We start from the raw sequence: 27914 nt of genomic DNA, 5'->3' as shown, positions 1-27914 counted from the left end.
CACACACACACACACACACACACACACTCACAACAAACATGAAGACAATCTCACTCCGAGTGTTAACTTGCTGATTAGATTAGAATTCAGACCGATTTGAGCATCCAGTATTTATGGAGATTCATTTAGAGAAAATGAAAACATTCGTGTCCTCCTCCTCCCTGCCATTCTCCGTCATGCGCAAAGCCACGCCCTCTCTGCTGGACTTCCGCCTTGTAATTTTATCTTGGGAGTTGGGGCAATGGATCAGGTTAAATTACATTTTCTGAGGTGAAAGACGAACATAAACGTGTTGAAAGGTTTTATGCTCAGGCAGGTGAGTGCATTTCACGTAGAAGCAGTGAATTTTGCTCACTTTATGGTCAAAACCAAGGTCTGCAATAAATACTAAAGCTATAATATGGCGTATTTATTTTAAAATGCTTATATATGTGATGTTTGTGGCAGCCGTGGGTACTTTAAGTGGCTCCATTTAGCATAGAAGGGAATGTTGTTATGTAACAGGCGGAAGTGTCGCAGAAGATCAAACTGCGACGATGAGATCATCTATGAAAATATTGATTTACTGATTCTAGTAAAATTAGTTTAAACTAAATCGTCAGCAAGAACTACAGCAAGCCGCGACCAGTTGATCTGATCTGATCTCCAGATTAGCAGTATTATAAAACCAGAAATAACCCTTATTGTGTCTTTATGTTTATAATGGATTTACTTTAACTTCTTCCTGTAGTTTTACGACACAAAAGCAAATATATGTTTGATCATCTAATTTTATATAAAACGGAAATCATATTGTTTATGGGGCAAGTTGGTGTTTTGCAGTGTCTGCTGAAGCTCTGCCCAGAAAACATGAATGTGAGGAAGGTGGTAAAGACTGTTCTCAGTGTGGAGCAATCAGAAGGAGTCGGTGCTCGGGTCCGCAGGAGCATTGGGAGGAGAGAAGTAAGATCCTCAACAGCAAACTATTCAATCCAGTCCTCAGAGTTCACATATTTATTTATTTATGCTTCCAGCTGAAGAACCTGGATCCTTTTCTCATGCTGGATGAGTTTAAAGTGAGCAAACCTGCAGGTTTTCCTGACCATCCTCACAGAGGATTTGAAACGGTAAGAAGGAACGTGACAGCCCATCTGACAGGTGTAATTCCTTATTTTAACACAAGAGGACGACAAAAGGCAAGGTTCCTTCGGCCCCCAAATACTGAACTAGGGCTGAAACAACTTGTCAAATGACTCGATTCATTTTTTTACTGATTTCAAGATTCGTTAAATGTGCGCCCCACAGTCTGAACACAGTTTACTGGCGCACAATGTGGTAACCTAGGTGCTGTGGAGGAAAATGGAGTAACAAGCAAAGACACAAACCATTGTAAAAGGCAGAAATGGTCCAAAGTTTGGGATCAAGAGTAGCTCACTCACGATCAGTGGGGTTTAGAAAAATCGTGATGGTTGTGAATGACTAAACTTTGAAAGAATAATTTCCCCACCATCCCGTTTATTTGTGGATTATGTTGCTAACCCGTACACACACACACACACACACCCACACACACACACACACACACACACACACACACACACATAAATATCAATATTATATATATATATATATATATATATATATATATGCAGGGCCAGATTAAGACTTCGTTGTACCCTGGGCAACAATATTCAAGGGCCCCATCATCACGACCCAAGGATCACCATAATATGGTCACATACAGAATATTTTACTGTAATATGCAGTAAATATACTCAATACTTGAATGCCTGACTTCACGTAACCCGCTCAGGGTAACCTTTGACCCACCTCGTGTGGACTGACCAATGAGGAGAGGGTCTTAACTTGAGGCCCTCTCTTCATTGGTCAGTCTACAAGAGACTGACTCTCAACTGACGTTCAAAGTCATAGGCCGCGAAGCGTCTCTGTGCAGCGCAAAAGCCCGGGTGGACAGTTTGTTTAATATAGGGTGATCATATTTCCATTTCCAAAAAAGAGGACAGGGGATCTGTGCCGATGACGTCACACCATGGCAACGCCACACAACGCTGGGACCCAATTTTTGTAAGAACTAAATTAATATCAGATTCCGCCAATAAAAGGGCTCTAAAACAATAAATACTTAGCATATTTACTGCAAAATCTCATTTTTCTGCTTTAGTGCTGCAACAGGGTTTTATTAATAATAAATTATAACTTTTGTTTTACTACAGCATCGGTAAGCTTCCTGTGCACAGATTATTAAGGGTGCTTGTTTCAGCTGTGAGATTAGATGATAGGATCAATGAAAAAATAAGTTGTCACACACTCCATGGAAACTTTCAGAGAATCCACAAATAGTGGCTTTCAAATGGTTTTGTTACTTTTTGCAAGTTTAGAAAGAAGCAGATGAGACAGCAAGTCTGATAATTTAGTTTTTCATCTGATAATATTAGAACATGTCAGTAATGTCTGAGGGGTTTTTATAAACACTGTATAACTAATACCCCTGGAGAAGGTATGGATTACACAGAGGCTTCTGGGGAGCCCAGCTATGGTGGTGGTGGTGGTCATTTTGCCTTGGCCCTCAAAATGTCTTGAAACGGCCCTGGGTGTGTGACTGAGTGTTGAAGGTGATCTGAATTGTATCAGATGTATAAATATTACATGTGTGTAACTTATTGTTTTGCAGGTAAAAACGTGTAGTGGAGATAAATCTACCTACACTTTACTTTTCAACACTTTGTTTTGTTTTCTAGTTTTTATTTAACTATGTTTTCCTGTCCTGTCTGTCTCTCTTCTTCCTGCATCTCCTCTAAACTCTCCAGAAAATCTGCTACTTGGATTCTTACTTTTTCACCTCATCAGTTACTTTTGAGCAGATCAAAGGGATCTCCTGACCGCAGAGCGGAGTGCGCGTTTCTATGCATTAGGTGAAATCACCGCAGCACAGGTGATGAGCTCCGGAGAGCGCTTCAGGCACAAATAAGACAGAAAGTAGAGAACATGTGCGGACATGAACGATCGTGTGTTAATTATAGTTTTTTGGTTGCGCCACTTTGAGAATGGACCGTGCGCTGGACGCAGCAGCCTGGAGCGCTGTGCACCGATCATCGCTCTGCCGCTCTCTGCTGAAAAGAGTCCATGAATGATCATATAGTAATATAGGTAGAAAACTTTTTTCCGGCTCCCCTGGATGTGTAGGATATACAGCTCCCCCATCCCTGCTCCTGGATGAAAAGCTGGACATTTTCATCAATACAAGAACCCGGACATCCAGGACAGAGTGAAAAGCGGACATGTCCGGGGAAAACAGGACGTACGGTCACACTAGTTTAATATAAAGCGGGAGATTACAGATACAGTAATTTGCTCGTGCCTTTGCTGCCCTGGGCCCTTTAGAGTTTGTGGGCCCTGGGCAATTGCCCAGTTGCCCATATGGTTAATCCGGCCTTGTATATATGCCACCATTACATTGTTACTAGTAGAAATTAAGTGTTAGTAGCATTTCCAGTAGCTTACTACTGAACATGTTTTTGAAATAATTAATTTTATTCATCGTGTGTATATTTAAATAGGTTATTTTGACTAGATGAGTGATTTTACTAAAAACCTAAAATGTTAATGAAATATGAGTCCAATTTTGTTCCATAAAATATTTTTCAAATGTAAATATCAGCTGGGAAAAACAGGAAGTAGACAACAATTGTATACGTATTATTGAGCCTTTTTTAATTTCTTATAATGGGGGATTGTTTTATTTTTATATTTCTAGCAGCAGACCACAGATGTTTCACGTGAAACATCGTCGAATAGAATATTCCATTAATTGATGGAGGATTTGATAGAATATTCAAATGCTAAAGTTTTCAATAGCTGCATGCCTACAATGAACTAGTTATTTTATAAGAGCAGAGGTTTTGTTGTGGTGGAACAGTGAAGTGTACATCTGATGAAGCCTTGAAAGCAGTTTAACAATAATAAAATCCCCTGTTTTGAAATGAAGGAACTGCCCTGTTTGTGTGTTTTGTGAGAAACCATGCCCTTTTTTAACCAGCCTTCACTGCTTTTTGAAGTCAAAACGTGTGTGTGGATCTTACTTCTTTTTAATTTTAATAATATTAATTGTAACAAAAAGAGCAGAATCCGCACACTTCAATCTGCAGTTGTGAGTTTTATTTTTCAAGCTTTTGTTCCAAAGACCTTCATCAGGAGTTGTATATGTTCATAGAGTCCTTCGTTAAAAAGGACAGTTGATGTCAAACACCTGTGTAATTAAATACAGCAAAGCATTATGGGAAATAGAGTCCCACTCTGTGAATCATAGTGCACTTCACATAAAAAGCCTGTTTTTCAGTCTACTTGACCAATAATATGAACTGTAAAAATATGCTTGGGTTTATGCAAATGTGACTTCATATGTTGTATTTAAAGATTTGTCAAACTAATAATGATTAAATCATCTAATAACTGAGCTGAAAACTTTCCTCCAAGTGTGTTTGATATCGATGCTGCTTTAGCCTCCTGGTGTGGAAGGACGAGGCTGGGCTTCACGATCCCAGCATGCCGTTCACAGAGCGTGTTTGCTGACTCTCACATGGCTTTTGAAATCACACAGCTGTGGAGATAGATCACATGTGGTTCACTGCAGGGGCGTCAGCTTTCTTCCCTTACTCAAACGTTTATCTTTGAACCCCTGACCTAAAATGCAGCATTTGGCTTTCTGTCCTGTCTGATATTTGCAATAGTGAATTAAATGCTAATGTGTTTATAAGTGTGAATAAAACACTTTTATTCGCCAACCATTGGTCTGAAATATTGAAAACTGGAGCTCGCTGAAGCTTATAATGTTATTTATTTTAGAAAGTATTGCCATTTTTATTTAGAAAATGTATCTCAAGACCTTGGATTGGTTTGAAATATGAAAATGTGTGTGTGTGTGTGTGTGTGTGTGTGTGTGTGTGTGTGTGTGTGTGTGTGTGTGTGTGTGTGTGTGTGTGTGTGTGTGTGTGTGTGTGTGTGTGTGTGTGTGTGTGTGTGTGTGTGTGTGTGTGTGTGTGTGTGTGTGTGTGTGTGTGTGTGTGCGCGCGTGTGTGTGTGTGTGTGTGTGTGTTAGGTCACATATGTTTTGGGGGGAATCACAGCTCATGAAGACTTCTGTGGTCATTCAGGTTGTCTGAAGCCTGGAGATCTGCAGGTATGGCATTAAGAAAAACTTTCATACATCAGGAGTGTTACTGCAACAATTACATAAAACTGGCATATTTCATTCTAATTAGTATCAGCCAACAAGTGACACTGAAACTGGTGCATGTCAGCAAAGTTGCTTTAAGTTTCTCTGATGTTGGAACCAAACTATCTTTTTTTTTTCAAAAGCACAAAAATCAGCACAGTCTCATTAGGCATGCATTATAAAGATGTAGACCCATAAAATAACCTTTGGGCAGTTTTCTGCATTTTTATGGCTGTAAACTTGCATTCACACACACACACACACACACACACACACACACACACACACACACACACACACACACACACACACACACACACACACACACACACACACACACACACACACACACACACACGCACTCACGCACGCACGCACACACACACACACACACACACATGGACGCTGTCTCAGTTTCAGTGTGCAGCAGAGGTTCAGTCAGTTCAAATGATGTGACTCCAACCCACAGTGTGTAACTTCACATGGCGGGAGCTGCAGATGCTCAGACGCTTGCCAGTTCTTTAGAAAAATGATGTCAAATGACAGCAGGGCTTCTTATGGGGAGGCGTGGGAGGAAACAGTCTTCAAAAATTTGCTTTGGTTCATTTTCTAAGAGAATCAATTTAAAGGACACACACAAAAAAAACAACTTTAATACCAGTAATGAGCGAACAAAATGCAGCTGATTTTTAGAATAATTATTTACTTTTGCTGACATTTTTACATCTGCTATAATAAAAAATGATTGAAGTTGGGGAGTCCGTGTAAATTTCTGGTGATAAATTGGAATTGTCCCCAAATTCATGCTGTCAGTGATTACAGATACAATTCATACAATAATAATAATAATAATAATAATAATAATAATAATCTAGCATTTTGCTTCTCAATGTGGAAGATAAATTAACAGATCCATCACATAGTGAGAACAATAATATTTTAACCCCATCAACAAATCTGACTGTGCTTTTGGGTCTTTGAGAAATGTGTCCTCTTGTCCACCAGTGGATGACAGCAGGACGGGGGGTGGTTCATGCTGAGATGCCCGTGTCAGAGGAGCCAGTGGTGGGCCTGCAGCTGTGGGTGAACCTGCGGAAACAAGAAAAGATGGTGGAACCAGCGTACCAGGAGCTTAAGGGCTCAGAGATCCCCAAACCCAGCCAGGGAGGAATTACAGTCGCTGTGATTTCTGGAGAAGCTTTAGGAGCCAAGGTGTGTGTTTTTGTTTTTAGTGTGTGTGTGTGTGTGTGTGTGTGTGTGTGTGTGTGTGTGTGTGCGTGCGTGCATGCGTGCGTGCGTGTGTGTGCGCCACTAAAAGGAAGTGCCTGTAAACCACACTGTGTGATTACAGTGAGGCGAAAAAAGTGTCTGAGTGATGAAGGAACATTAGCCTGAGATGAGGAGCTAAGTCATGTGACAGATGACTCGTTAGCATTTCATCAGTGTTTTCTTACATGTGGAACAAGGGAAGCTGATGTGATGTCAGTCAGGAAGTGGGATCTGATTGTGGCCAAAGTATGAATGTTATGATTTCTTCTGAATACATTGTTCAATCCCACCCTCACCACTGTTTGTTACAATTCAACTCAGATCTTTAGATTCAGATTTATTACATAAAAATATAATAAAATTATTGTAGCACGTACATTTTTATTTAAAGAGCAGGTTCATAAGAAACCATTTTTACTTATTGTTTTCTGAGTTTAACATCCAGGCTGAATGTGAAAATAGTCTTCTACACATATCTCTTGCTTCAGCTTCTGTTAGAAAATAGACAGAAAATCTCTCGGTTCAGAAAAGCCTGACACATCTACGTCACACTGTCACTTAACGGTCATGGACTCATCCATCTTGGCTCATGATGGGGAAGGCTGTTGCTGGTTTACCATCCAGGAAACAGCAGAGAAGCTAACGTTAGCATTAGCAATTCTACCACACAGCAGAACACCCCCAGACTTGTATTATTTGTGGAGATAAAACATCAACGTTTCAGACCAAACAGCGTTAGTGGTGGAGTCGTGTTGCTGTTGGCCAATAAGAGGTGAGATGTCCAAATATCAGGAAATAAGACTCCAAATCCTGTTGTCTGAAGCTCAGCTGTGATGTGGCTCACTTCTGGTTCCTGAAACTGGTGCACCGGAGCTTTTTTTCCCAGAGTAAGACTTACCCCGGTTTCACAATAGAAGCATCAGAAGCACAAAACAGCAGCGGAATGGTTTACTCGCCAACTTCAAAGTGGTCCGTTCCACACCGGGAGAGTCTTGGACATGGCACAGCTTCTTCGCTGGACTCGCGTGATCACAAGATCCCTCAACTTCAAAGGTCACAGTTTCTTTATGCAATTCGTCATTAAAACAAAAGGAAGGAAATCAACTTTGATGTCACTATTTAATGTCAAATATGATGATGTTCCTCACCACTGCCAGGATTAAAGCCATGAAAAACATACCGATGCGCTTCTGGAGCAGTACTGGGAGTAAATTAGCCGTTGGGTCACACAAACGCTACATTTATATATGAAATTGCATTGCTGCAGTACTTTTATTGTGAAACCTACTGGGGATTTTACATTTAAACCATGATTGATTTCCTGTCTAGCCCTGTGCTAAAAAATTGACGTGTCCCAGAAGCGGGTCGCAACAAAACTAGAACCCGTTCCTAAAAATAGCCGCGTCACAGCTGGTTCGAAACACTCCACAGACTATGATGGATTCTATTTGAAGCAGTGGCGTTCCACTGCCGTTCCGCGCCGCTGATACTTCCAGTGTGAATCTGGGGTTACAAGGCATTCATTCCTACTGGAGACCACTGCTAATGTGAGCAAGTGAACCCATCTTTAACGTCAGAATAATATTTGTGAAACAACATATTTTAGCTCTACTGGTAACAGGAGTGCTTTCACAAACAAGAGGCGTTGCTTCCAAAAAATCTAAACAATGTTTTTGAATATAGACAATATAACATCTAATCACAGAGTGATCACTAAAAGAACCCGTGGTATGTCAGCAAATACCAACATCCCATAGGAAAAAAATTAATTGTTTTATTTCTTTTTATATTTATGGCAGAATAAAAAAAAGATTTCCGATTTTAGAATGTTGATTTTAAATTGGGAGTACTGACTATTTCCTGGGAATAGAATAAGAAATTTTTTTTTCAGTGACCCCGATCTTCTTCCGTAAATATTTCTCATTAATAATCTTTTACCAAATGTCTTGCAACAGTTTTATTTTGGTAGTCTGAGGAGGAAATTGGTAGCCTAGTGAACTAGACCAAATTCTTGCTTTGCAAAGTCTGGCTTAGCCAGGCTAGGAAATTGGCTCTTTGGATTGTAAAGTTTAATCTTTTATTTGTATCACAAGTCTTATGGTTGGACTCGGTTCTCAGATATGTTTAGTTTTAATAAATACTTATTATAGTTTTGTGTTCATGAGAGAATAAATATCAGTGTGTGTTTGTGTACTATCACATAAATATTCTAAAACCACATAGCAACCATTAGAGCAGTCTGTGAAGTATACTCAAATGGACTTGACAGGTTAGGGTTTGTGTGTTTCTTTGGGAGTAAAAGGTTTTCATCACCCTTTCTATTCCCATGAACAGTCTAAGGTCTACACACGAACACCAACCTTGTACCTGGACTTCAAAATGCAAACGGGGGCCGTGCACGTGCAGCCAGTCCCACTAGGTAGGACAGTCTTTTTAAATACACCGTTGTTTCTCCAGCATAGAATGATTAATGATGAAAGGCCAGTGTTGTCGGTGAACATGCTCGTGCAGAAACATCTCATGACTGATTTGGAACCAACAGCCTTCATCCCTTTATCTCCTGTCAGTGCTGTTTGTAATCCTGCGTGTGTTTCCAGGCGTCCCTGCCACGAGGAGACCCTTTTGTATCACAGCCTCTATTGATTATTGAAGCAGATGCTCAAGCGTTTTAGTTTACACGTCTCATCATTGTAGCACAAAAACCCAACTAACCCCCATGGGGACAATGAAACGATTTGATTGGTTAAATAAATTACTGCGTTTTGCATTTTCTGTTTACAAAGGTTATTTTTGTCTGATATTGAAATTTATGTGCTGATCTTAATTTTATGTGACGCTTTCAGTTGCCGAACTAATCAAATAAAAACTCTTGTCATCATTTAGAAATAACACTTCTTTCTTTTATAGGATGGACGGCCTTCATCTACACCATCTCAGGGACCATTCATGTTGGTGAGTTTTGTCTCTTTTTTGACTCAAGAAATGATCAGTTCTGTACAAATGTTTTCAACACACAGCTCTAAAAAGGAAGGCATGTCTTCTTTATTATGTTCAGTCATTTGCTCTGTGGCTTCCCTCCTGTCTCACCCTGCTGCCGTAACAAATCACAGCCACATTCAGCTAAAACACCATTGTTTGGTTTGAAAACTCAACAAGCTCAGACATCAGATCAAACCAAAATCTACTCAAAATAAAATGTGTTTTATTATTTTCCAGCTTCAAACCAGTCCCTTTCCTCTCATTAAGTAATGGTTGTATCAACAGGACTGCTTGATCTTGTGAAAAACCTCCTGCTGCTTGTTGCAAAGACTTTGCACAATCAGGGAATTCCCCATGCATGAGAACAAACCCTTCCAGACATGAAGTTTATTGGAACTTGTTGTTTTCAGGAATTTCCCTTTGTAATTTTCTTTCATAAAACCTTTTGTGATCCATTGTTGCATCCCAGAATCATTTGAACTGGGTTTAATCTTTGCCAGGTGCTTTAAAGACACGAGAAAATAAAAAGGTAGATGCTGAGACTATGAAACAATTATTTGAATTTGAAGTCTCAAACTCCACGTGTAGGCCTACCAGCTGGCTTTGATGAAAGTGTCCAACAGTCTGTTTTTCTTTGAGTTTAGGTTCAAGCATGAAAGCCTATTTTCTATTACAAAAATTATTTAATTGTTTAATTTCCCCCAGTGACTTATTAATATTCAGAGAAACATAAATAATTAGATAAATAATAAAAAAAAACATTTAATATACCTGCTAAGATGGCTGCAGATAGACCTCAGTTTGGAGACACATTGGATTGATGAGCTAACAGCTAGTTACAACAAGGCCATTTACAATGTGGATCAATGCCATCTAAGTAGAACTCCAAAAAGTCGAAGCATTTTATATGACGTCTATATTTAGCTTTTTTTTTACATTAAATTATTTGGGTATATTAACAACATTTTTATTAGAGCTATCTATCTGTAGCGTTTCTAGTTTAGCAACACTTGCATTCAAACCAAACATTCAAAATATTTTCCATGGAATTTAACTGACATCAACACTTTAAAGAACTACAATTTAAGGTAGCACGGAAATTCACACTCTATAACATGTAGCTGTTAGCTAACACAGGGCGTACTTGTCCCTTTCAGAGAGAAAAAAATTCTGTATTTTAGATGTATTTTACAACGGAAAGCAAAGCAAGTGTAATAGACACATTTAATGTGGGAAAAGTGGGCATTTCATTGGTGGAAAAGGTAGAGCTGCGTTCAGCGCTACAAATCTGATGCGCTACCTTAAAAACATCTGAACCTGCTCATTTTGCTGCAACCATTTGGATAAGCCAGGCGACAGTGATAAAATATATTATGAGAAAAAAGAAATTGTTTACGAAAAGCAAAAATGCTAAGATCCTATTGGACCACTGAACAACTGTCTGTGGTTGCAAACATTGGGTTCTGCGGTCTCCTTGAGTCACGGTATGATCTGCTATCTCTTCTTACCTTTAACTCATTCACTGTCATTGACGACTAAAGTCGTCATTTTAGATCCAACCGTTCACTGCCAATGACAACTAAAGTCGTCATTTGCATTTTTTTTACTGTTTGAGCATCGGAACGAGCCCACGCGCTGAGAGAACAAACATCTCAGCCCTGAAGCCGATCTTCATCCGCATACGTCACACGTCACGTGATCAGGAAGCAGAACATCCATGTGTTAGGAGATCGTTTTGGGCCGTTCCTTTAAAAGAAGTGAGGGGCGAACCGGAAAAGCGTCTGCCGATCACAATTCGACAACGGATTATGAAAGAACGGATAACGCTCGAAACATGCGGATTCTTCCTGATGTAAGAGGTGAGTCTCCTCTTTGTTTTGGTTGTTTTGGCGTCGACATCATCCTAGCGCGCAACGTTCTGTGACTCTTAAAAAAACAATAAAAACAGTGAGAAACACTGGCAGCGAAGGCCGTTAGCGATCAGTAAACTGCTGGCAGTGAATGAGTTAAAGACGCAGCAGTACTACAGGTGTTTTGTAGAAAGACGTGAGCCTGCTACTGACCGTCATGTGCCATGCCATTCCTGTCGCTCTGAACATCTGCACACTGACTTAACGATATGAGCGACAACAATGCTAGTTTTACATTTATTCTTAATATTAACACATTTATTATTAACGTAAATGGAAAGTGACAGTTTACTTTTCCATATACTCTTAAAATTAACATATTTCTTATTAAACAAGTGATTTTTTATGGCAAATAAGACTAAAGAAATGACAAATACAGAGAGAAATACAATAATGATTAAAAAAAAGCTTAAAGGACAACTCTAGTGTGTTTTCTTTTTTTCTTCATTTTTTCTAAAGTATCTGATCGGGATTCAGTATCGGCAGATTCTTAAACTCTAAGGACTCTGAATCAGATCGGGAGCAAAAAATCCTGATCGGAACATCCCTAGTCATCTCTGTTTCCCCAAACTAAAGTTGTTCTAATTAAGTATCAAAAACAGGTGAAACTAATTGCTCATAACCTTTACAGAACCCACTTTCAAGCATGTTAGTGGTGATTTGATAGAACTAAGCTTCTGGTTTTTTGACAGGATTGTGAAACATTTTCAGTTTTCTGATAGAAATGTTGCAAGCTAAAGGACCGAGTCTGAAAACAAAACCCAGCAAAAACATAATTCACTTTACCTGAGTGATGCTAAAGTGCCAATGTTTGACTAAATGAATCCTGTAAACTCATTATGTGTTCTTCATTTTAATATCAACTAATTTTATATAAAAGTAATAAATGTAAAGTCATCTGCTTTGGTTTAAAGGGCCAGATCAGGATGAGAAACCAGTGGAGCCTCATCACACGGTGGTGTTTGGTGATGGTGACTGTGTCAGGTTTGAAAACAAGGTATTAAACTACTTTAATTGTTATATATAGATGCTTTGGACTGTAACTTTATTAGGGGCATCCACCTCTCACTGTCACAAAACCATTGTTTAGGAAGTTTTGGAAAAACATGTTTGTTTCAGTGAAAGTACAGACACTAACACGATCTTCACCTCCAGGGCTCCGAGGTTTCCCATTTTGTGCTGATTGCTGGAGAACCCATCAACGAGCCGGTGGTACAACATGGTATCTACTTTAGTTTTTCTTTTAGTGCTAAAAATGAGTAACTGGACAGAGCAGCGGATCAAATATTTAACATGTACCGCGTTCACGCTGCAGGTCCATTTGTTATGACCACTGAGGAGGAGATCTGTCAGGCGATCAACGACTACCAGATGGGCAGAAACGGGTTTGAAAGAGCCAAAAACTGGAGGTCCAAAATCCGAGATTCTGTCTGAAGACCTCTAGAGTGAAATGGTCGGTTATTATGCCAGCATATTTATGGATTTATTTGTGGTTGCTGTGGTAGGGATCAGGATAAGAGTCCAGGCTTGAGTTAGGTTTACAGATTAATCAAAGTTAAGATTTTCAGAAGCAAAATTAGGTTTAAGACTTTGATTTATATCATATCAATATCCGTTTATTTAAGCAATTTCTTGTTTGTTTAGAATAATTAATCATTTGTAATCTTTGGGGTTGCTTTCCATCCATCCATCCATCCATCCATCCATCCATTTTCATCCGCTTATCCAGAGTCGGGTCGCGGGGGCAGTAGCCTAAGGCGAGAGGCCCAGAATTCCCTCTCCCCAGCCACTTGGGCCAGCTCCTCCGGGGAAATCCCAAGGTGTTCCCTGGCCAGGTGAGAGACATAGTCCCTCCACGTGTCCTGGGTCTACCTTTAGGTCTCCTCCCGGTTGGACGTGCCCGGAAAACCTCACCAGGGAGGTGTCCAGGAGGCATCCTGACCAGATGCCCGAGCCACCTCAACTAGCTCCTCTCGATGTGGAGGAGCAGCGGGTCTACTCCGAGCCCCTCCCGAATGACCGAGCTTCTCACCCTATCTCTAAGGGAGAGCCCAGCCACTCTTCAAAGAAAATTCATTTTGGCTGCTTGTATCCGCGATCTCGTTCTTTCGGCCACTACCCAAAGCTCATGACCATAGGTGAGGGTAGGAACGTAGATCGACCGGTAAATCGAGAGCTTCGCCTTCTGACTCAGCTCTCTCTTCACTACGACAGACCGGTACAACGCCCGCATCACTGCAGATGCAGCACCAATCCACCTATCGATCTCATGCTCCAGTTTTCCCTCACTCATGAAAAAGACCCCGAGATACTTAAACTCCTCCACTTGGGGCAGGACCTCATCCCTGACCCGGAGAAGGCATTCTACCCTTTTCCGAATCAAGACCATGGTCTCAGATTTAGAGGAGCTGATTCTCATCCCAGCTGCTTCACACTCTGCTGCGAACCGCTCCAGCGAAAGCTGAAGATCACGTTCTGATGAAGCCAACAGGACCACATCATCTGCAAAAAGCAGAGACCTGATCCTCAGGCCACCCAAAACGAATGCCCTCCACACCTTGGCTGCGCCTAAAAATCCTGTCCATGAAGGTTATGAACAGGATCGGTGACAAAGGGCAGCCTTGGCGGAGTCCAACTCTCACAAGCCCGACTTACTGCCGGCAATGCGGACCAAGCTCTGATACCGGTCATATAGGGACCTAACAGCCCGTATCAGAGGGCCTGGTACCATACTCCTGGAGTACCCCCCACAGGGCCCCCGAGGGACACGGTCAAACGCCTTCTCCAAATCCACAAAACACATGTAGACTGGTTGGGCAAATTCCCACGCACCCTCCAGGATCCCCCTAAGGGTATAGAGCTGGTCCAGTGGTCCACGGCCAGGACGAAAACCACATTGCTCCTCCTGAATTTGAGGTTCAACAATCCGACGGACCCTCTTCTCCAGAACCCCTGAATAGACCTTACCAGGAAGGCACAGGAGTGTGGTCCCCCTGTAGTTGGAACACACCCTGCGGTCCCCCTTTTTAAATGAGGGGACCACCACCCCGGTCTGCCAGTCCAGTGGGACCGCCCCGATGTTCAAGTGATATTTTAGAGCCGCGTCAGCCAACACAGCCCCACAGCATCCAGAGCCTTAAGGAACTCCGGGCGGATCTCATCCACCCCCGGAGCCTTGCCACAGAGGAGCTTTTTAACCACCTCAGTGACCTCAGCACCAGAGATTTAAGAGGCCAACCCAAAGTCCCCAGACTCTGCTTCCTCACTAGAAGATGTGTTAGTGGGTTTGAGGAGGTCTTCAAAGTATTCTGCCCACTGATCCACAATGTCCTGAGTAGAGGTCAGCAGCACACCGTCCCCACTATAGATAGTGTTGGTAGCGCACTGCTTTCCCCCCCCCCCCCCCCCCCCCCTGAGGCGCCAGATGGTGGACCAGAATCTCCTCAAAGCCGTACGGAAGTCTTGCTCCATGGTCTCACCAAACTCCTCCCATGCCCGGGTTTTTGCCTTGGCGACCACCCGAGGCGCGTTCCGCTTGGACTGCCGGTACCCATCAGCTGTCTCTGGAGTCCCACAGGCCAAAAAGACCTGATATGACTCTTTCTTCAGCTTGACAGCATCCCTAACCTCGGGAGTCCACCAGTGGTTTCAGGGGTTGCCACCACGACAGGCACCGACGATCCTGCGACCACAGCTCCGGTCGGCCACCTCAACAATGGAGGCACGGAACAGGGTCCATTCAGACTCAATGTCCCCCGCCTCCCCGGAACATTTTGGAAGTTCTGTCGGAGGTGGGAATTGAAGCCTTCTGATAGGAGACTCTGCCAGATGTTCCCAGCAGACCCTCGCGATACGTTTGGGTCTGCCTGGTCTGACCGGCATCCTCCCCCACCATCTGACAGCTACGCCCCTCTCTTCACCCGAGTGTCCAAGACATGCGGCCACAGGTCAGATGAACCAACAACAAAATCGATCATCGAGCTGCGGCCTAAGGTATTCTGGTGCCAAGAGCACATATGCACACCTTTATGTTTGAAAATGGTGTTCATTATGGACAATCCATGACTGGCACAGAAGTCCAATAACAAAACACCACTCGAATTCAGATCAGGGGGGCCGTGGGGTTGCTTTTTCGTGATTTATTTAAACTCTATACATTCTCTTAAAGGAATTATTTAACAATTTTAAAGTGAGTTTCTATGTATATGTTTATGTAATTGACTCTTTTGTCCAAAGTGACTTACAGGTGATAATCAAGCCAGCAAGGTACCCTTGAGGCTAACGACAAACACTATTCCGTTAATCCTAGGTGGTAGTGAGGCAGTATGATCAATCATAGAGGCGAAGTGAACATGGAGTGTGCAGTAGAGTGGGGGACGGGAGCTGGGAGGGTGAAGGTGCCCTCTGAAGAGCTGGGTCTTCAAGAGTTTCTTGAATATCACCATGGAAGCCTACCTGCTGTAGATGGTCTTAGGGCTTACATCTGACAGGACGGGCAGACCAAACACATTTCTAGATGGCTGAAGTATCCCAAAATCCATTAACCTCCTATCATTTAGTTTATTGCCACCAGATGGCAGTCTTACAAACAAATCTATTCATTATGCTGCACATAAAAAAGGTGCAGTCTCTTGAAGTGTATGACTTTGTTGTAGATCAAACACAACGGTTGCCTTGTGTAATAATCTCTGCTCTAAACCAGCAGTTTATAATCTGAAATCTACAGATTAGCCAGCTCTGTGTGGCTTGAACCACCATTACTGGAGGTTTTTATTCTGAATGGAGGAGGTTTTTATTCTGAATGGGTAAAAGCTGCTATAAGTCTGTCTTGGCAGATTTACTAAGTGACTTTACGTGATTATTGGTCACATCAATGACTATTTTTGAACTAACTGAAAATACACCTGTGTTCTTTTATCTTTCAGTTTATTGTTGAAATGACCAAAGAAACAGCAGCTATGTTTAATCTGAGCCGTCTCTCACGAATAACACTTTACGCGTTTTATTCTAACAAAACTAAGTTTCTTGTTTCTTCTCATCCCGTAAGTTGTGTTTGTCTAACCCATGCAAATAAATGTTTATGAACATTGCATTATTTTTTTATTGTGTGAACTCTAAAACAGGATTTCATCCTGATGTACATTACATTTAACCTTCTATCACATCTGAAATAAATTCAGGTGGGTATGGTGTCTGGGAGACAGGATCCTAAAACAAAAGCATGAGTGAAGTTTAAATAGTGCCTTTGGGCCAGCTGTAGTTGGAGAAACCAAGTCCAAGGAGGACAACATTTTTTCATCAAATGAGACAAATGCTTGTAGAAGTCTAAAAACAAATTTATTTATCTAGAAGCTCCTAAGCCACCTTCTCAGTGGCCTAGTGGTGGAGTGTCCGCCCCGCTCATTCCAACCTAATAAATGGGACCCAATGCCTCCCTGCTTGATGCTCAGCTTTAAGGGGATGGATGGATGGGGGGGGGGGGGGGGGTTAAACCACCAAATAGTTCCTGAGCACAGCTGCAGCCGGAGCTTATAGTTCTCCACAACTATGGGTCAAAAGTGGACATGTAATTCCACCAGTGTGTGATGATGACTAATGGGACTTTAACTTAAAAATATAGTTAAGGTCTTTGCTTTGTAGATCTCTTTTAGTTGGCTCCAAGTGGACACCAGGTTTCTGCATCAAAGCGTTAGGACAGTCTTGTTTTAAAGCCCCCCTCCCCATTTGGTGTTTGGGTTTCTGTGACGAGTTACGTCTGACTCACTCACTCTCACACACACACATACACACACACACACACACACACACACACACACACACACACACACACACACACACACACACACACACACACACACACACACACACACACACACAGAGACTTCAGTGTGCAGCTGGAAGATCAAGAGAATTTCTTTTGCACAGACCTGTTCTGAGGGGGCAGAGTGTGTGGTCTGAGGGACCCAGCTGATCTGAGGAGCCAAGTCAGAGGCAGTCAACTTTCAAAGCTTTCTCTGCACAGACCAGAGAAAACAAGCCAGGGGTCTGAAGATGATGGAGAAGATGAAACAGACTCTGTGGAGATTCTTTTTCTTGGTCATCTTTGTTCTGGAGCTCAGCTGGATGACTAAGGGTTACAGCATGCACAGGGAGAGAGGAAGTAGGGTAAGTTTTGTCCATATTCTTCAAAAGGAGATCAATCCTTTTACTAATTTGTGCAGACAACTGTTAAAATCTCAACTTTGTCTTGGACTCATTATCTCATAAACTTCACACTTGACCAGTTCGTGTCCCTGAAGCAGACGTGCTTTGTCCAGACTGACAGTAAATGTGGTCATGTGACAGTCTTGCCTAAAGGGATTTACTTCATACCTCTAACACTTTAGGTCTCCGTTTCTCATCAACTTGACATAAACTGTCTCCGTCCCTTTTTTGTTTCCTGTGTTATTTAAGCAGATCCTTAGCTCCACACCACAGAAAGAAAATATTAGATATTCACATGAACAGAAGAAATCATTTGACATTTATTTTATAAGGAGTCCTCTGAGCCAACCTGCCTCCATTTGGTTTTGCTTTACGTCACCATGGGAACTCTGTCTGTCCGCTATGGAATGACGTGGTTTTGTGGAGGTATTTCACATCCTTATATATCAGCTTTAAGTCGAAACAAATAGAGATGAAGGAGAAGCCCATATCTTCATAATAATCTTACTTGATTACATCCATTATTTATGCCACTGAAGGAGTTTGAGGATTACTTAAAATCCTATTTATTCAGGTGGTGAAGGCTATAGATCTGGTTACACACAACCCTGGGCTGCTTTACTTCCTTTGCACAACCTTTGGCATGTACATGAACTAACTCTTCACAGCCAGACTTTTGCAATTTCCCAGCAGTGGAACTCACAAAGTTGGAATATTTTATTGGAAATTTTCTGGACTGCTCATTTTCTCGTTTTCTTTCCATTTAAAGCATTTAATGTTTAGTTAATATCAAGAGGTGCATTTTCCCAAATGCTAAAGAATTTTGCACAAAATGATATTTAAAGTTGATGTGCTTAAAAAGCCAAGACTAAGAAGTTACATTCAGTTAAAGGACAATTTTGTGACAGAGCCCTATGTTGAAGGTAATTTAAAAAGAAGACAGTGTGCTCGAATCGAAAGGAGCCAGTTGAGGTGGTTTGGGCATCTGGTCAGGATGCCTCCTGGACGCCTCCCCGGGGAGGTGTTTCGGGCATGTCCTGCCGGCAGAAGGCCCCCGGGTCGACCCAGGACACGTTGGAGAGGTTACATCTCCAATCTGGTCCGGGAACGCCTTGGGGTCCTGCCGGAGGAGCTGGTGGACAAGGCCGGGGAGAGGACGGCCTGGAGCTCCCTAATTGGGATGCTGCCCCCGCGACCCGGACCCGGATAAGCGGAGGAAGACGACGACGACGACAGTGTGCTCAACTGCGAGCAGGATGTTTGCCTCTTGCCACTGAAGTGGGGAGATATAAAGGGTTATAGGAGGTGCAACGTCTGTGTGTTTTATGCAATCTAGATGTTGTTGAAGATGAATTTCATTTTTTGTTTTACTGTCCGTTATACAATCATTTGAGAAGGTCCATGTTTGAAAAGATCCAGCATAAAAATCCAGATTAGTTCTGGTTTTCAGAAGGTCACATGTTAAGTTGGCTTTTTAATAAAGGATTTATGGCCTAGCTACATTTTATAGAAAGAGCGTGGGTATGTAGACAATCTGCACTTTATCCTGTCGCATAAATTGTTGTTATGTAAATGTATGGCCATCTATTGTTATATTGTTTTGCTAATAGTGTCTTATAAGCCCCTGGAGCTGGGCACACGTTGTGCATGACACTTAAATAAAATTTCATTCATTCATTCATTCAAAACACATCATCTGTGGTCACTTGGACTCACAACACCAACTGTCTGATAAAGAAGACACAACAACGGCTACATTTCCTAAAAGCTCTATGGAAGATCAACCTGCCAGAACATCTGTTCTTGTTGTTTTATCACTGCTCCATGGTGAGTGTCCTGTCTGGTGTGCTTCAGCAGCAGCCTGCAGCTGACAGGAAGGCCATGCAGAGGAAATAACAAACACACACCTTCCCTGAATGACTTGCTGCCTTCAGAAAACAAAATCCTAGAGCACTGGTTCCCAATCTGGGCACAGTGACCCCCTAAGAGGGTCCTCACAAGATTGCAAGGGGTCCCCACAGTTTTGTCTGTGTTGAGGATGAGATTATAAGAATATATTATTAAATTTACATTAATAAAATCCCAATGACGCATCAAATAATAACAAAACTATGCAGAAGAGTTAAAAGTCTGTTTATCTGTTTATTGTTTGTAATTAATCACTTTGAATATGTGCATGCATTTAGGAGATGGGGGGGGGGCGTGGGGGGGGGGTCCTTGACTTTTCTTGACAATACATTCTTTCTTACGCGGCACTTCAGTGCATCTCAGCCAGCAAGACTCTGCTAACATTGCCGGCACAAACATCCTTGTTCAGCAGGGTTTTTTTTTTAATTGGGGCTAGATCATGGGTTTGACTTTGGCCATTCAGCGCTTTGTGATTTATATCTGTGAAAGGCGCTATATAAATAAACTTTTACTTACTGTTTTTACTTACTTACATTCTTCAGGGCTCCTGGGTCATTGTGAGCCCCAACAAAGTTTCCTAAGACATTTAGAGAGGATCATGGCACCGTTTCCAATTGTAAATAAGCTGCATTCTACCACCACTTTAAAAGTCACACCACCAGACTGTTGAACAACTTATATACAAGAGCCATCACTGAATTGAATAATGCTGCTATTATGTCACACAAACAGTGATGCAAGTTGTCTGGTTTAGGTCTAATTGTGCCACTGTAGAACTGCTTCTTTCAGAGCATCTTAGTGATGTGACGCTCACAAACAAATCAAATTGTTTGAATGGGTTTTCAACATGAACACTGAGAGCCAAGTCCTTGTAGAGAACCGTTCATCTTGTCTTCCAGTAGCGATCCATATGATCCAAATATGATGTCACCATGAAACCTTCTGATCTGTGTTTTTGCTTTTAAATCTCAGCAGGTGATGAGGCAGTGGGAAAAAGAGGTGCGGTCAGCGTCGAACTTGGATGAGTTGCTGAGACTCACAGACTTTCCAGACTGGAAGTTATGGAAGTGTCGTCTGAGGATGCAACAGCCAGAAACGTTCTCCTTTCCTACTTCAGTGGGGTCACACCGCTCCACTCGCTACGCTGCAGAATCATACAACCTGGAGATACTTAAAGGTTGGATGAAAGATATGATGTAGTACATTATGTGCAACTTCATAAATTGCAGGGTTTAATGTTCGTGTGTGTCTGTATGTTTGTGTGCATTTGTGTGTGCGTGCATGTGTGTGTGTGTTCAGCCATAGATGAAGAGTGGCAGCGTACTCAGTGTATGCCCAGGGAGACCTGTGTTGATGTAGCCAAGGAGCTGGGCACTGACCCCACCATCTTTTTCAAGCCTCCCTGTGTGTCTGTCCACAGGTTTGTTTGGATTAAACACGCATTCAGAATGATCATCTGTATTGTAACCCCAGATATCCTGATTACCCAGTCACTGAGAGCTTTAATATGTGCCTACTGGGCATTCTTCAGGTTTATGAAGGTGAACCAGACCTCCTAGTGCACGTAATCCAAAACCTGTTTCTTCGAGCATGCAGAAGTGTTTCATCATGATGGAACAGTTGAATAGACACAGGTCGAGAACAGGTCACATTTCTCTTGTTTATTTCAGAACTAGAAATGACAATAATACAATCCGAACTCTCCTCATCCAGGGGACTCCGGATATGACCTCCTAGACAAGAGGTCCCGCAGTTCTAGCTCAAGGGTGGAACACTGTTCCGACGATGTTAGTTACTTCTCCACCATCCTACAGAATGGGGAGGGGCAAGACAGAACACGAAGCAAGAGGCTGTTGTAAAAAGTGCCGTCAATCACAGGGTCGGGGCAGGTTATTGCTGACCTGCAGCACCAGCACCAAAACCCCATCAGGTTCGGAAGGAGCCCACTACATATGGAACATTTATGGGCAAGGCGTATGGGTCCCACCAGGGTTTGTCCATGATTTTCTTTAATTTCATGGTGGCCCCACAGGAGTTTGCCCAGAAAGCTCTTTGCCCACATAGATTTTAATGGGCCCTGCATGGGTTTTTAGAGAGTTTAGATTCTTTGTGGGCAAACCCCTGTGGGGCCACTGTGGAAACTGTGGACAAACCCTGGTGGGAACCATATGGCTTGTCCATATATGTTCCAAATGGGGCGCACCTACATGTGCTATCTGGGGGGAATGGGTGATAAAAACAACGCTCAGAGGCCTCCTTCACCCGGCAATAGAGTGCTGGAAGAGAAACTAGGTCAGCTGTTGCCTATATTTTGAACCTAGGCAGTAGGCGTCATGGCCATATTGGGTGTTGGTGGCCCTTACCTTCCTGCCAGATGATCTGGCTGTGGGGTAAAGACAGTGGGGAGGCGAGACTGGTTGGGTCACCTCAAGAGGAGAGCGTGAGAAGCTGGAAGCAGAGTCTGAGCTGGTCTCAGGTGAACGGAGGGACAGCACACGTACGTATATCCGCTGGACCCCTGCCTCTAGGGACCCGAACGGCTTCCACAGCCATCAGGTTGATGGGTGACTGAAGAAAAAAGTTCTCACATCAGAGAAAGCCACTCTGGCCGGTGCAATCACCCCGTATGTTGGAAGAGAAGCAAAAAACAGGAGACAGATGCATCATAGTGATTTGTGAAACACTGCAAACGCATATCAATGAGGTGGACTGAGTGCCAATGCACGAAAGCTTGCAGGTCACTGTAACGTAGAGAAAGTCCGGACGGTAATCTGTTCCAAATTATAACACGTGGATTGCCTTTGGGGCGACTGTGGCACATGTTACGTGCTTGCTCTGTATCGGAAGGTTGCAAGTTCGAGCCCCGCTCAGTCTGTCGCTGTCGTTGTGTCCTTGGGCAAGACACTTAACTCACCTTGCCTGCTGGTGGTCGGAGGGACCGGTGAAGCCTGAGTACGGCAGACTTGCCTCTGTCAGTATACCTTGGGCAGCTGTGGCTACAATGTAGTTCATCACCACCAGGGTATGAATGTGTGTGTGAATGACTGACTGTGTTGTAAAGCACCTCTAGAAGGCACTACATCAAATACAAGCCATTTACAGGCCACGTGTTAGCAACCTAACAATGCAAACATTCACACTTAGCAAAAAGGTTGTGTGAAGAGAGAATGGGAGAGCAATGGTGGGTTTATACCCCTCTTGTACTGGATTGGGGCTGCCCAGTATGAGGGCGTATATTAAAAGCTCTTTAGTGATTGGTTAATTGAGAAATATTTGACACAACCAGCCTTAAAGGGCAAAGCCTATACAAAATAAAACTTTGGTCCTTCATCAGGTTTACAAAGGCCAAATTAAATTCAACAGTCTCAGTCTAGTCTTTGCTCATTGCTTTATTCTGACATGAGTTTGTCTTCCTGCTCTGCTGGCAGGTGCAGCGGCTGCTGCAATCAAGAGGGTGTAACCTGCAGGAACACTTCTGTTGCATATGTCAACAAAACTGTGAGCGTCTTCCATTTTTTTGAGGGTTTAATCAGCAGCGTCAATCAAGCTCAACTTTCTGTCTGTGTGATTGTACATTTTAGCTCCTAAGTGTGATTCCCTTCAAGTTTGTACCAGAACCTGTGTTAATAAAAGTAGCCAACCACACTGAGTGCAGGTGCATGGAGCCTGCAATCATCCGCCGTAATGCTCAGCCACAGCGGAGCAGCGGGTGAGTCCAAATCATCATTACTAATAGTACTGTTTCTCAAAAAGATTTAAATAAAAATTTCTGTTTACGTTTTTTTTTTGTTGATATAGCTGTTCTCTGATGGGCCAGCTGTCAGAGTTTGAGGACTCCAGGAGACTGTGTGCCACTGGCTGGATTTGGGATTGTTCCTCTGAGAGATGCATACCCTACCCCTCCACTGGACCAGGTGAGTGCATGGAAATATATCCAAATCACGACGCAATAAACTCTTAAGTTAATTGAGTATGCTTCTAGTCAAAAACCTCTGCTTTAGTATTTTCATTTAAAAGCCATGTCTCACACAGTGCTTCCACTCAGTTCCTGGATGCCAGACTGTGAGATAGATGTGGAGCGGTGTGACTGCCTCCCCAAACCCGAGCCTCTTCTCCAGCCCAGACCGGTCCACCGGTGTCAGCACAACTCTTCCATCTGTGCCCACAGGCATCAGCGTTTTGATAAAGCCTTACGCAGGTGAGTCAACTGAACTAATCGTCTCTTGTTCTTCTGATTATGTAATCTGTCGTTAGATCAAGGCCAAGGCTCTATACTGGAACATTATAAATGAGAGTTAATTGCCTCTGAAAACATAAAAGCTCATTAAATTAATTCTTAACACCTGACACCTTTCATGCAAACGGTAAGATGTGTTCACTTGGAGTGGCAAGCTGTAACGTATGTTTTGGTTAATTTTTGAAGAAGCTTACGCTTTTTAGGAAAGTTTGTGATAAATGTTGCTGTTGGCTTTGGGCTAGGGTTTAGAGCTGCTGTTAGGTTAGGGTTAAGGGTTTCAGCGTCCATCACATTAGGAGCAAACCTGCTTCTCTGTAGGTCAAAAGAAAACACAAACGCATTGTTTCTTCCTGAGTTAATTCAAAAAGAAGGTTGACAAATTTGTGATGAGGTGATGATCTGTACTCTAATGTGTTTACGTCAATGTAGATTTCATCATTCATGAAAAAATCTCCCTCTTTTTTCAACAGATGCAGACCACCCAAGTAGAAGTTCACCAGGGATTAAATTTATTGACAAGTTGCTCATCTTAAAACAGCAACAGAGAAAATAATTTCCTATAATTTATTTTCAGTACTATTTATGGAGATCACTGTAATAAAACTTCAGTCTGGAGTTTTTCCTTTTCAGGATTTATGTTTTTTTTTTATTCCTTAAAAGTAATAGGCTTACCTTGTGCTGTGAAATAATGTAGGCAATAAGGAGCCTAACCCAGACTTTCCAAAAGATGCAAAAGTGGCGTGTAATGTCATAGAGGCATTTTCCCCGCAAGCTCCCTTCCAACTCACAGCCATTCAGACACAAAATGGAAGCCAAAACATTCCACATAGCTGGTCCCACGAGGTCGCAAAATCACGGGAGAATTACAATACCACACGTGACTTCGGAAGTCCACACGATAACAAGCAAGGAGCGTGTATCGAAGAAGGTCTGTAGTTTATTTTCTGTTTTGTTTACCTCAGCTATGGCGGTATCACAGGTAATGACATAAATTTCCTAATAGTTGGGAAACTGGAAGTCTACGTGACTTTTTATTTAGAAAGTTTTTGGACGTTTTATACTGCTATTGTGTTTGACTTCCTGTCTGGTCCGATCTGACATGTTTTGGAAATGTAGCACGTCAAAAAAAAAAAAGACTCGAAACATAAGCGGTGGGCAGGAACCCTTTCACTAAAATGTCGACTAATTGCAGTGAAGTACGTTTCATGCAGTTTTCTGTCTGGTAGGAGAAAGTCTCCTCCCCTTCTGGTCGGCTCATGTGTCACCTGTATCGCGTTTAAAGCGTGCCACAACCCGTGCACGCGCATTGGGTCCACAGCGCGCGTGTGAACGGGACTTGCGAGCGAAAATATACATGGCGAGAGGTCATTTGTGCACTGAGAGGGAGCAAACTGTGTCTGTGAGCGCACAAGGATGTGCACAAGTGACAAACCTGCGTGCGCGCGTTGCCAACGAGCACACGGCAGAGGAAAACGTGCGCGCGCGGCAGCCTCTCTGCGCGCTCGGTAGCCTCTGCGCGCTCGGTTTCTAATTCCGCTCGCTCGGCTGTGAGGAGTTTTGGCACTCTGGAGGCGTGGCCTGTGGCAGATCTTCCCTATCCTCTGATTGGTTAGTTTACCCCGCACTTTACTCTCTAGCTATCTATATAAAAAAATCTGATATTCAGCAGTTGCTGGCATAGCTCAGCTGGGAGAGCGGGCGACTCTCACTCTGGAGGATCCAGGTTTGAGTCTGGCCAAGTAACATAGAGTTGATGTCATATTATTCTTTCCTAATTCCTGTGATATTATTTTACAGTTGTGACCGTTCAACTGTCATTAAATGTCCGAATGTTTGCTGGGCAGTGTTTTAAAAAGTGCACATAAGCTAGATGGTTTTAACCAGGTAAAAATAGACTTGTGGGTGTAGGTATGTTCAAGTTTAAAAAGTTCTTGCCTCATTAATGTATTGTTTATTTTTTTCAGCATTTAATTGACAAATTATCCTTTCAAATAATTAATTGATGAGTTACATAATTGTCCATTTAGAATTGTTGAATGGACTGAGTCAAGTTTGGTGCACTTTATATATTTCAAAACATGTTTTTTTTTATTATGCAAATAAATAATTTTAATGTTAATTTATTGAAATATTTCTATTTCTTCATTACCTCACCCTTGTTTTGACAAAAACAAGACCTTGCTGGATAATATCACGGAGAAACTATTTGTTCACAGTACTTGGCTCAGTGAGGATCTGTGTTCCAAAGGAGGAGATGCTCAGAAATCTGTCTCCAGATTGTTACAACCCAGACTGGAAGTGGTGGGCTGTAATAAGAAAGGAGACCAAACAGAGGAGTGGGGGTTCAACAACTGATTTATTTAACCAAAGTAAGGATTTACTAAAGCAGATCAGTGCAGTCAAGAATTACTGGTGTTTGGGTAGTCCTGAACGTGTTGTGATGCCCCCACCGTCTCATTGGGTTTTCATTTGTGTTTAATTGTGTTTTTCTTCTGTTGTAGGCAGCTCGTTAAGCAGCCTTGGAGGCACCTGGGCTCAGGGTGTGGTGCTGCCTACAAAGCCTACTGTTTTTCTGCTTTCACTGGGTCTCTCCTGTGTGGTGGAGAGTCCTCACTGGCCATTTTCTGTTCACTAACTTGCTTTAGTAAATCCTTACTTTTGTTAAATAAATCAGTTGTTGAACCCCCACTCCTCTGTTTGGTCTCCTTTCTTATTACAGCCCACCACTTCCAGTCTGGGTTGTAACAATCTGCAGACAGATTTCTGAGTATCTCCTCCTTTACACAGATCCTCACTGAGCCATGTACTGTGAACAAATAGTTTATCCATGATATTATCCAGCAAGGTTCCGTTTTTGTCAAAACAAGGGTGAGGTAATGAAAAAATAGAAATATTTCATTAAATTAACATTTAAATTATTTATATGCATCATTAAAATAAAAAAAACATGTTTTGAAATATATAAAGTGCACCAAACTTGACTCAGTCCATTCAACAATTCTAAATGGACAATTATGTAACTCATCAATTAATTATTTGAAAGGATAATTTGTCAATTAAATACTGAAAAAAATAAACAATACATTAATGAGGCAAGAACTTCTCTCTCTCTCTCTCTCTCTCTCTCTCTGGAAGCCCCACTCTAAGGGAGTTTGCAGTGTATTAGTGAGTCATATATTGTACAATCACAGTCATAGTTTTCAACCAGTAGTTTTATTTCAGTATGTATTTTTCCAGTATCACAAAAAATGTAATTTTATATGGTTAAAACCATCTAGCTTATGTGCACTTTTTAAAACACTGCCCAGCAAACATTCGGACGTTTAATTACAGTTGAACGGTCACAACTGTAAAATACCTGAAATTAAGAGAAATTAACATGACATCTACTGCATTTTCCTTGGCCGGACTCAAACCTGGATCCTCCGGGGCGAGAGTCACCCGCTCTCCCAGCTGAGCTATGCCAGCAACTACAGAATATCAGACTTTTTTATATAGATAGAGGGTAAAGTGCGGGGTAAACTGACCAATCAGAGGACAGAGAAGATTTGCCACAGGCCACGCCTCCAGAGTGCCAAAAGCCCTTACAGCCGAGCGAGCAGGAGTCAGAAACCGAGCGCGCAGAGAGGCTGCCGAGCGGGCACGTTTTCCTCTGCCGTGTGCTCGTTGACAACGCGCGCACGCAGGTTTGTCACTTGTGCACATCCTTGTGCGCTCACAGACACAGTTTGCTCCCTCTCAGTGCACAAATGACCTCTCGCCATGTATATTTCCGCTCGCGAGTCCCGTTCACACGCGCGCTGCCATGTATATTTGCGCTCGCGAGTCCCGTTCACACGCGCGCTGTGGACCCAAGGCGCGTGCACGGGTTGTGGCACGCTTTAAACGCCATACACCTGACACAACTCACTTTCAGATGTCATTCACAGAGCATGAGGACGTACCTAGACCGATGCATGGTTGGTGTTGCTTTCTGCCGCAAATATGGATGTGACAAAAGGTGCAATACATTATTCAACCTCTAGATGGGGTTGTCATAAAAAACTGAATTCCTGCTTTAACTCATCTGATCATGTTAAATGATCTTCGTTAATGTGTCTTCTGTAGGTTTTAATCAGTGTACAAAAAATACTGACTTGTGTGTTTGTTCTTTGTGTACTGAATGTGTAGTTTTAATAAAAAGTTATTTTCATAA

The 27914-nt window shown here is 42.4% G+C and overlaps 2 protein-coding genes across 7 annotated transcripts; both read left to right on the top strand.

Moving 5' to 3' along the window:
* Nucleotides 1–186: 186 nt before the first annotated feature.
* On the top strand, nucleotides 187–17408 carry pir (pirin). 4 transcript variants are annotated; one of them, XM_054732364.2, is made up of 11 exons: nucleotides 187–316; nucleotides 823–942; nucleotides 1014–1106; nucleotides 5096–5176; nucleotides 6218–6424; nucleotides 8816–8900; nucleotides 9389–9433; nucleotides 12285–12367; nucleotides 12526–12592; nucleotides 12686–12823; nucleotides 17296–17408. In XM_054732364.2, the coding sequence occupies exons 1-10, from the start codon at nucleotides 305–307 to the stop codon at nucleotides 12802–12804; spliced, it is 912 nt and encodes a 303-aa protein (XP_054588339.2). In that variant the 5' UTR covers nucleotides 187–304; the 3' UTR covers nucleotides 12805–12823; nucleotides 17296–17408. The 4 variants fall into 4 exon arrangements, with proteins under 4 accessions (XP_054588339.2, XP_054588340.2, XP_054588338.2 ...); XM_054732365.2 differs by lacking the exon at nucleotides 17296–17408 and adding an exon at nucleotides 15680–16460; XM_054732363.2 differs by lacking the exon at nucleotides 17296–17408 and having other exon boundaries at nucleotides 12686–16460.
* vegfd (vascular endothelial growth factor D) lies at nucleotides 17402–27914 on the top strand. 3 transcript variants are annotated; one of them, XR_008559377.2, is made up of 8 exons: nucleotides 17402–17535; nucleotides 20455–20659; nucleotides 20782–20902; nucleotides 22911–22980; nucleotides 23064–23191; nucleotides 23281–23396; nucleotides 23528–23680; nucleotides 24190–27914. XR_008559377.2 is itself a non-coding variant. In XM_015953484.3 (8 exons), exons 1-8 carry the CDS (start codon nucleotides 17422–17424, stop codon nucleotides 24206–24208), a joined length of 939 nt encoding a protein of 312 aa, XP_015808970.1. In that variant the 5' UTR covers nucleotides 17402–17421; the 3' UTR covers nucleotides 24209–27914. The 3 variants fall into 3 exon arrangements, 2 of the variants coding, with proteins under 2 accessions (XP_015808970.1, XP_015808971.1); XM_015953484.3 differs by having other exon boundaries at nucleotides 23515–23680; XM_015953485.3 differs by having other exon boundaries at nucleotides 17412–17535; nucleotides 20458–20659; nucleotides 23515–23680.

This window comes from Nothobranchius furzeri, chromosome 9 (assembly GCF_043380555.1).
Source record: "Nothobranchius furzeri strain GRZ-AD chromosome 9, NfurGRZ-RIMD1, whole genome shotgun sequence".
Classification (NCBI taxonomy): Eukaryota; Metazoa; Chordata; class Actinopteri; order Cyprinodontiformes; family Nothobranchiidae; genus Nothobranchius; species Nothobranchius furzeri.
The sequence above is the reverse complement of the archived record's forward strand: the minus strand, read 5'-3'. Positions and strand labels throughout refer to the sequence as shown.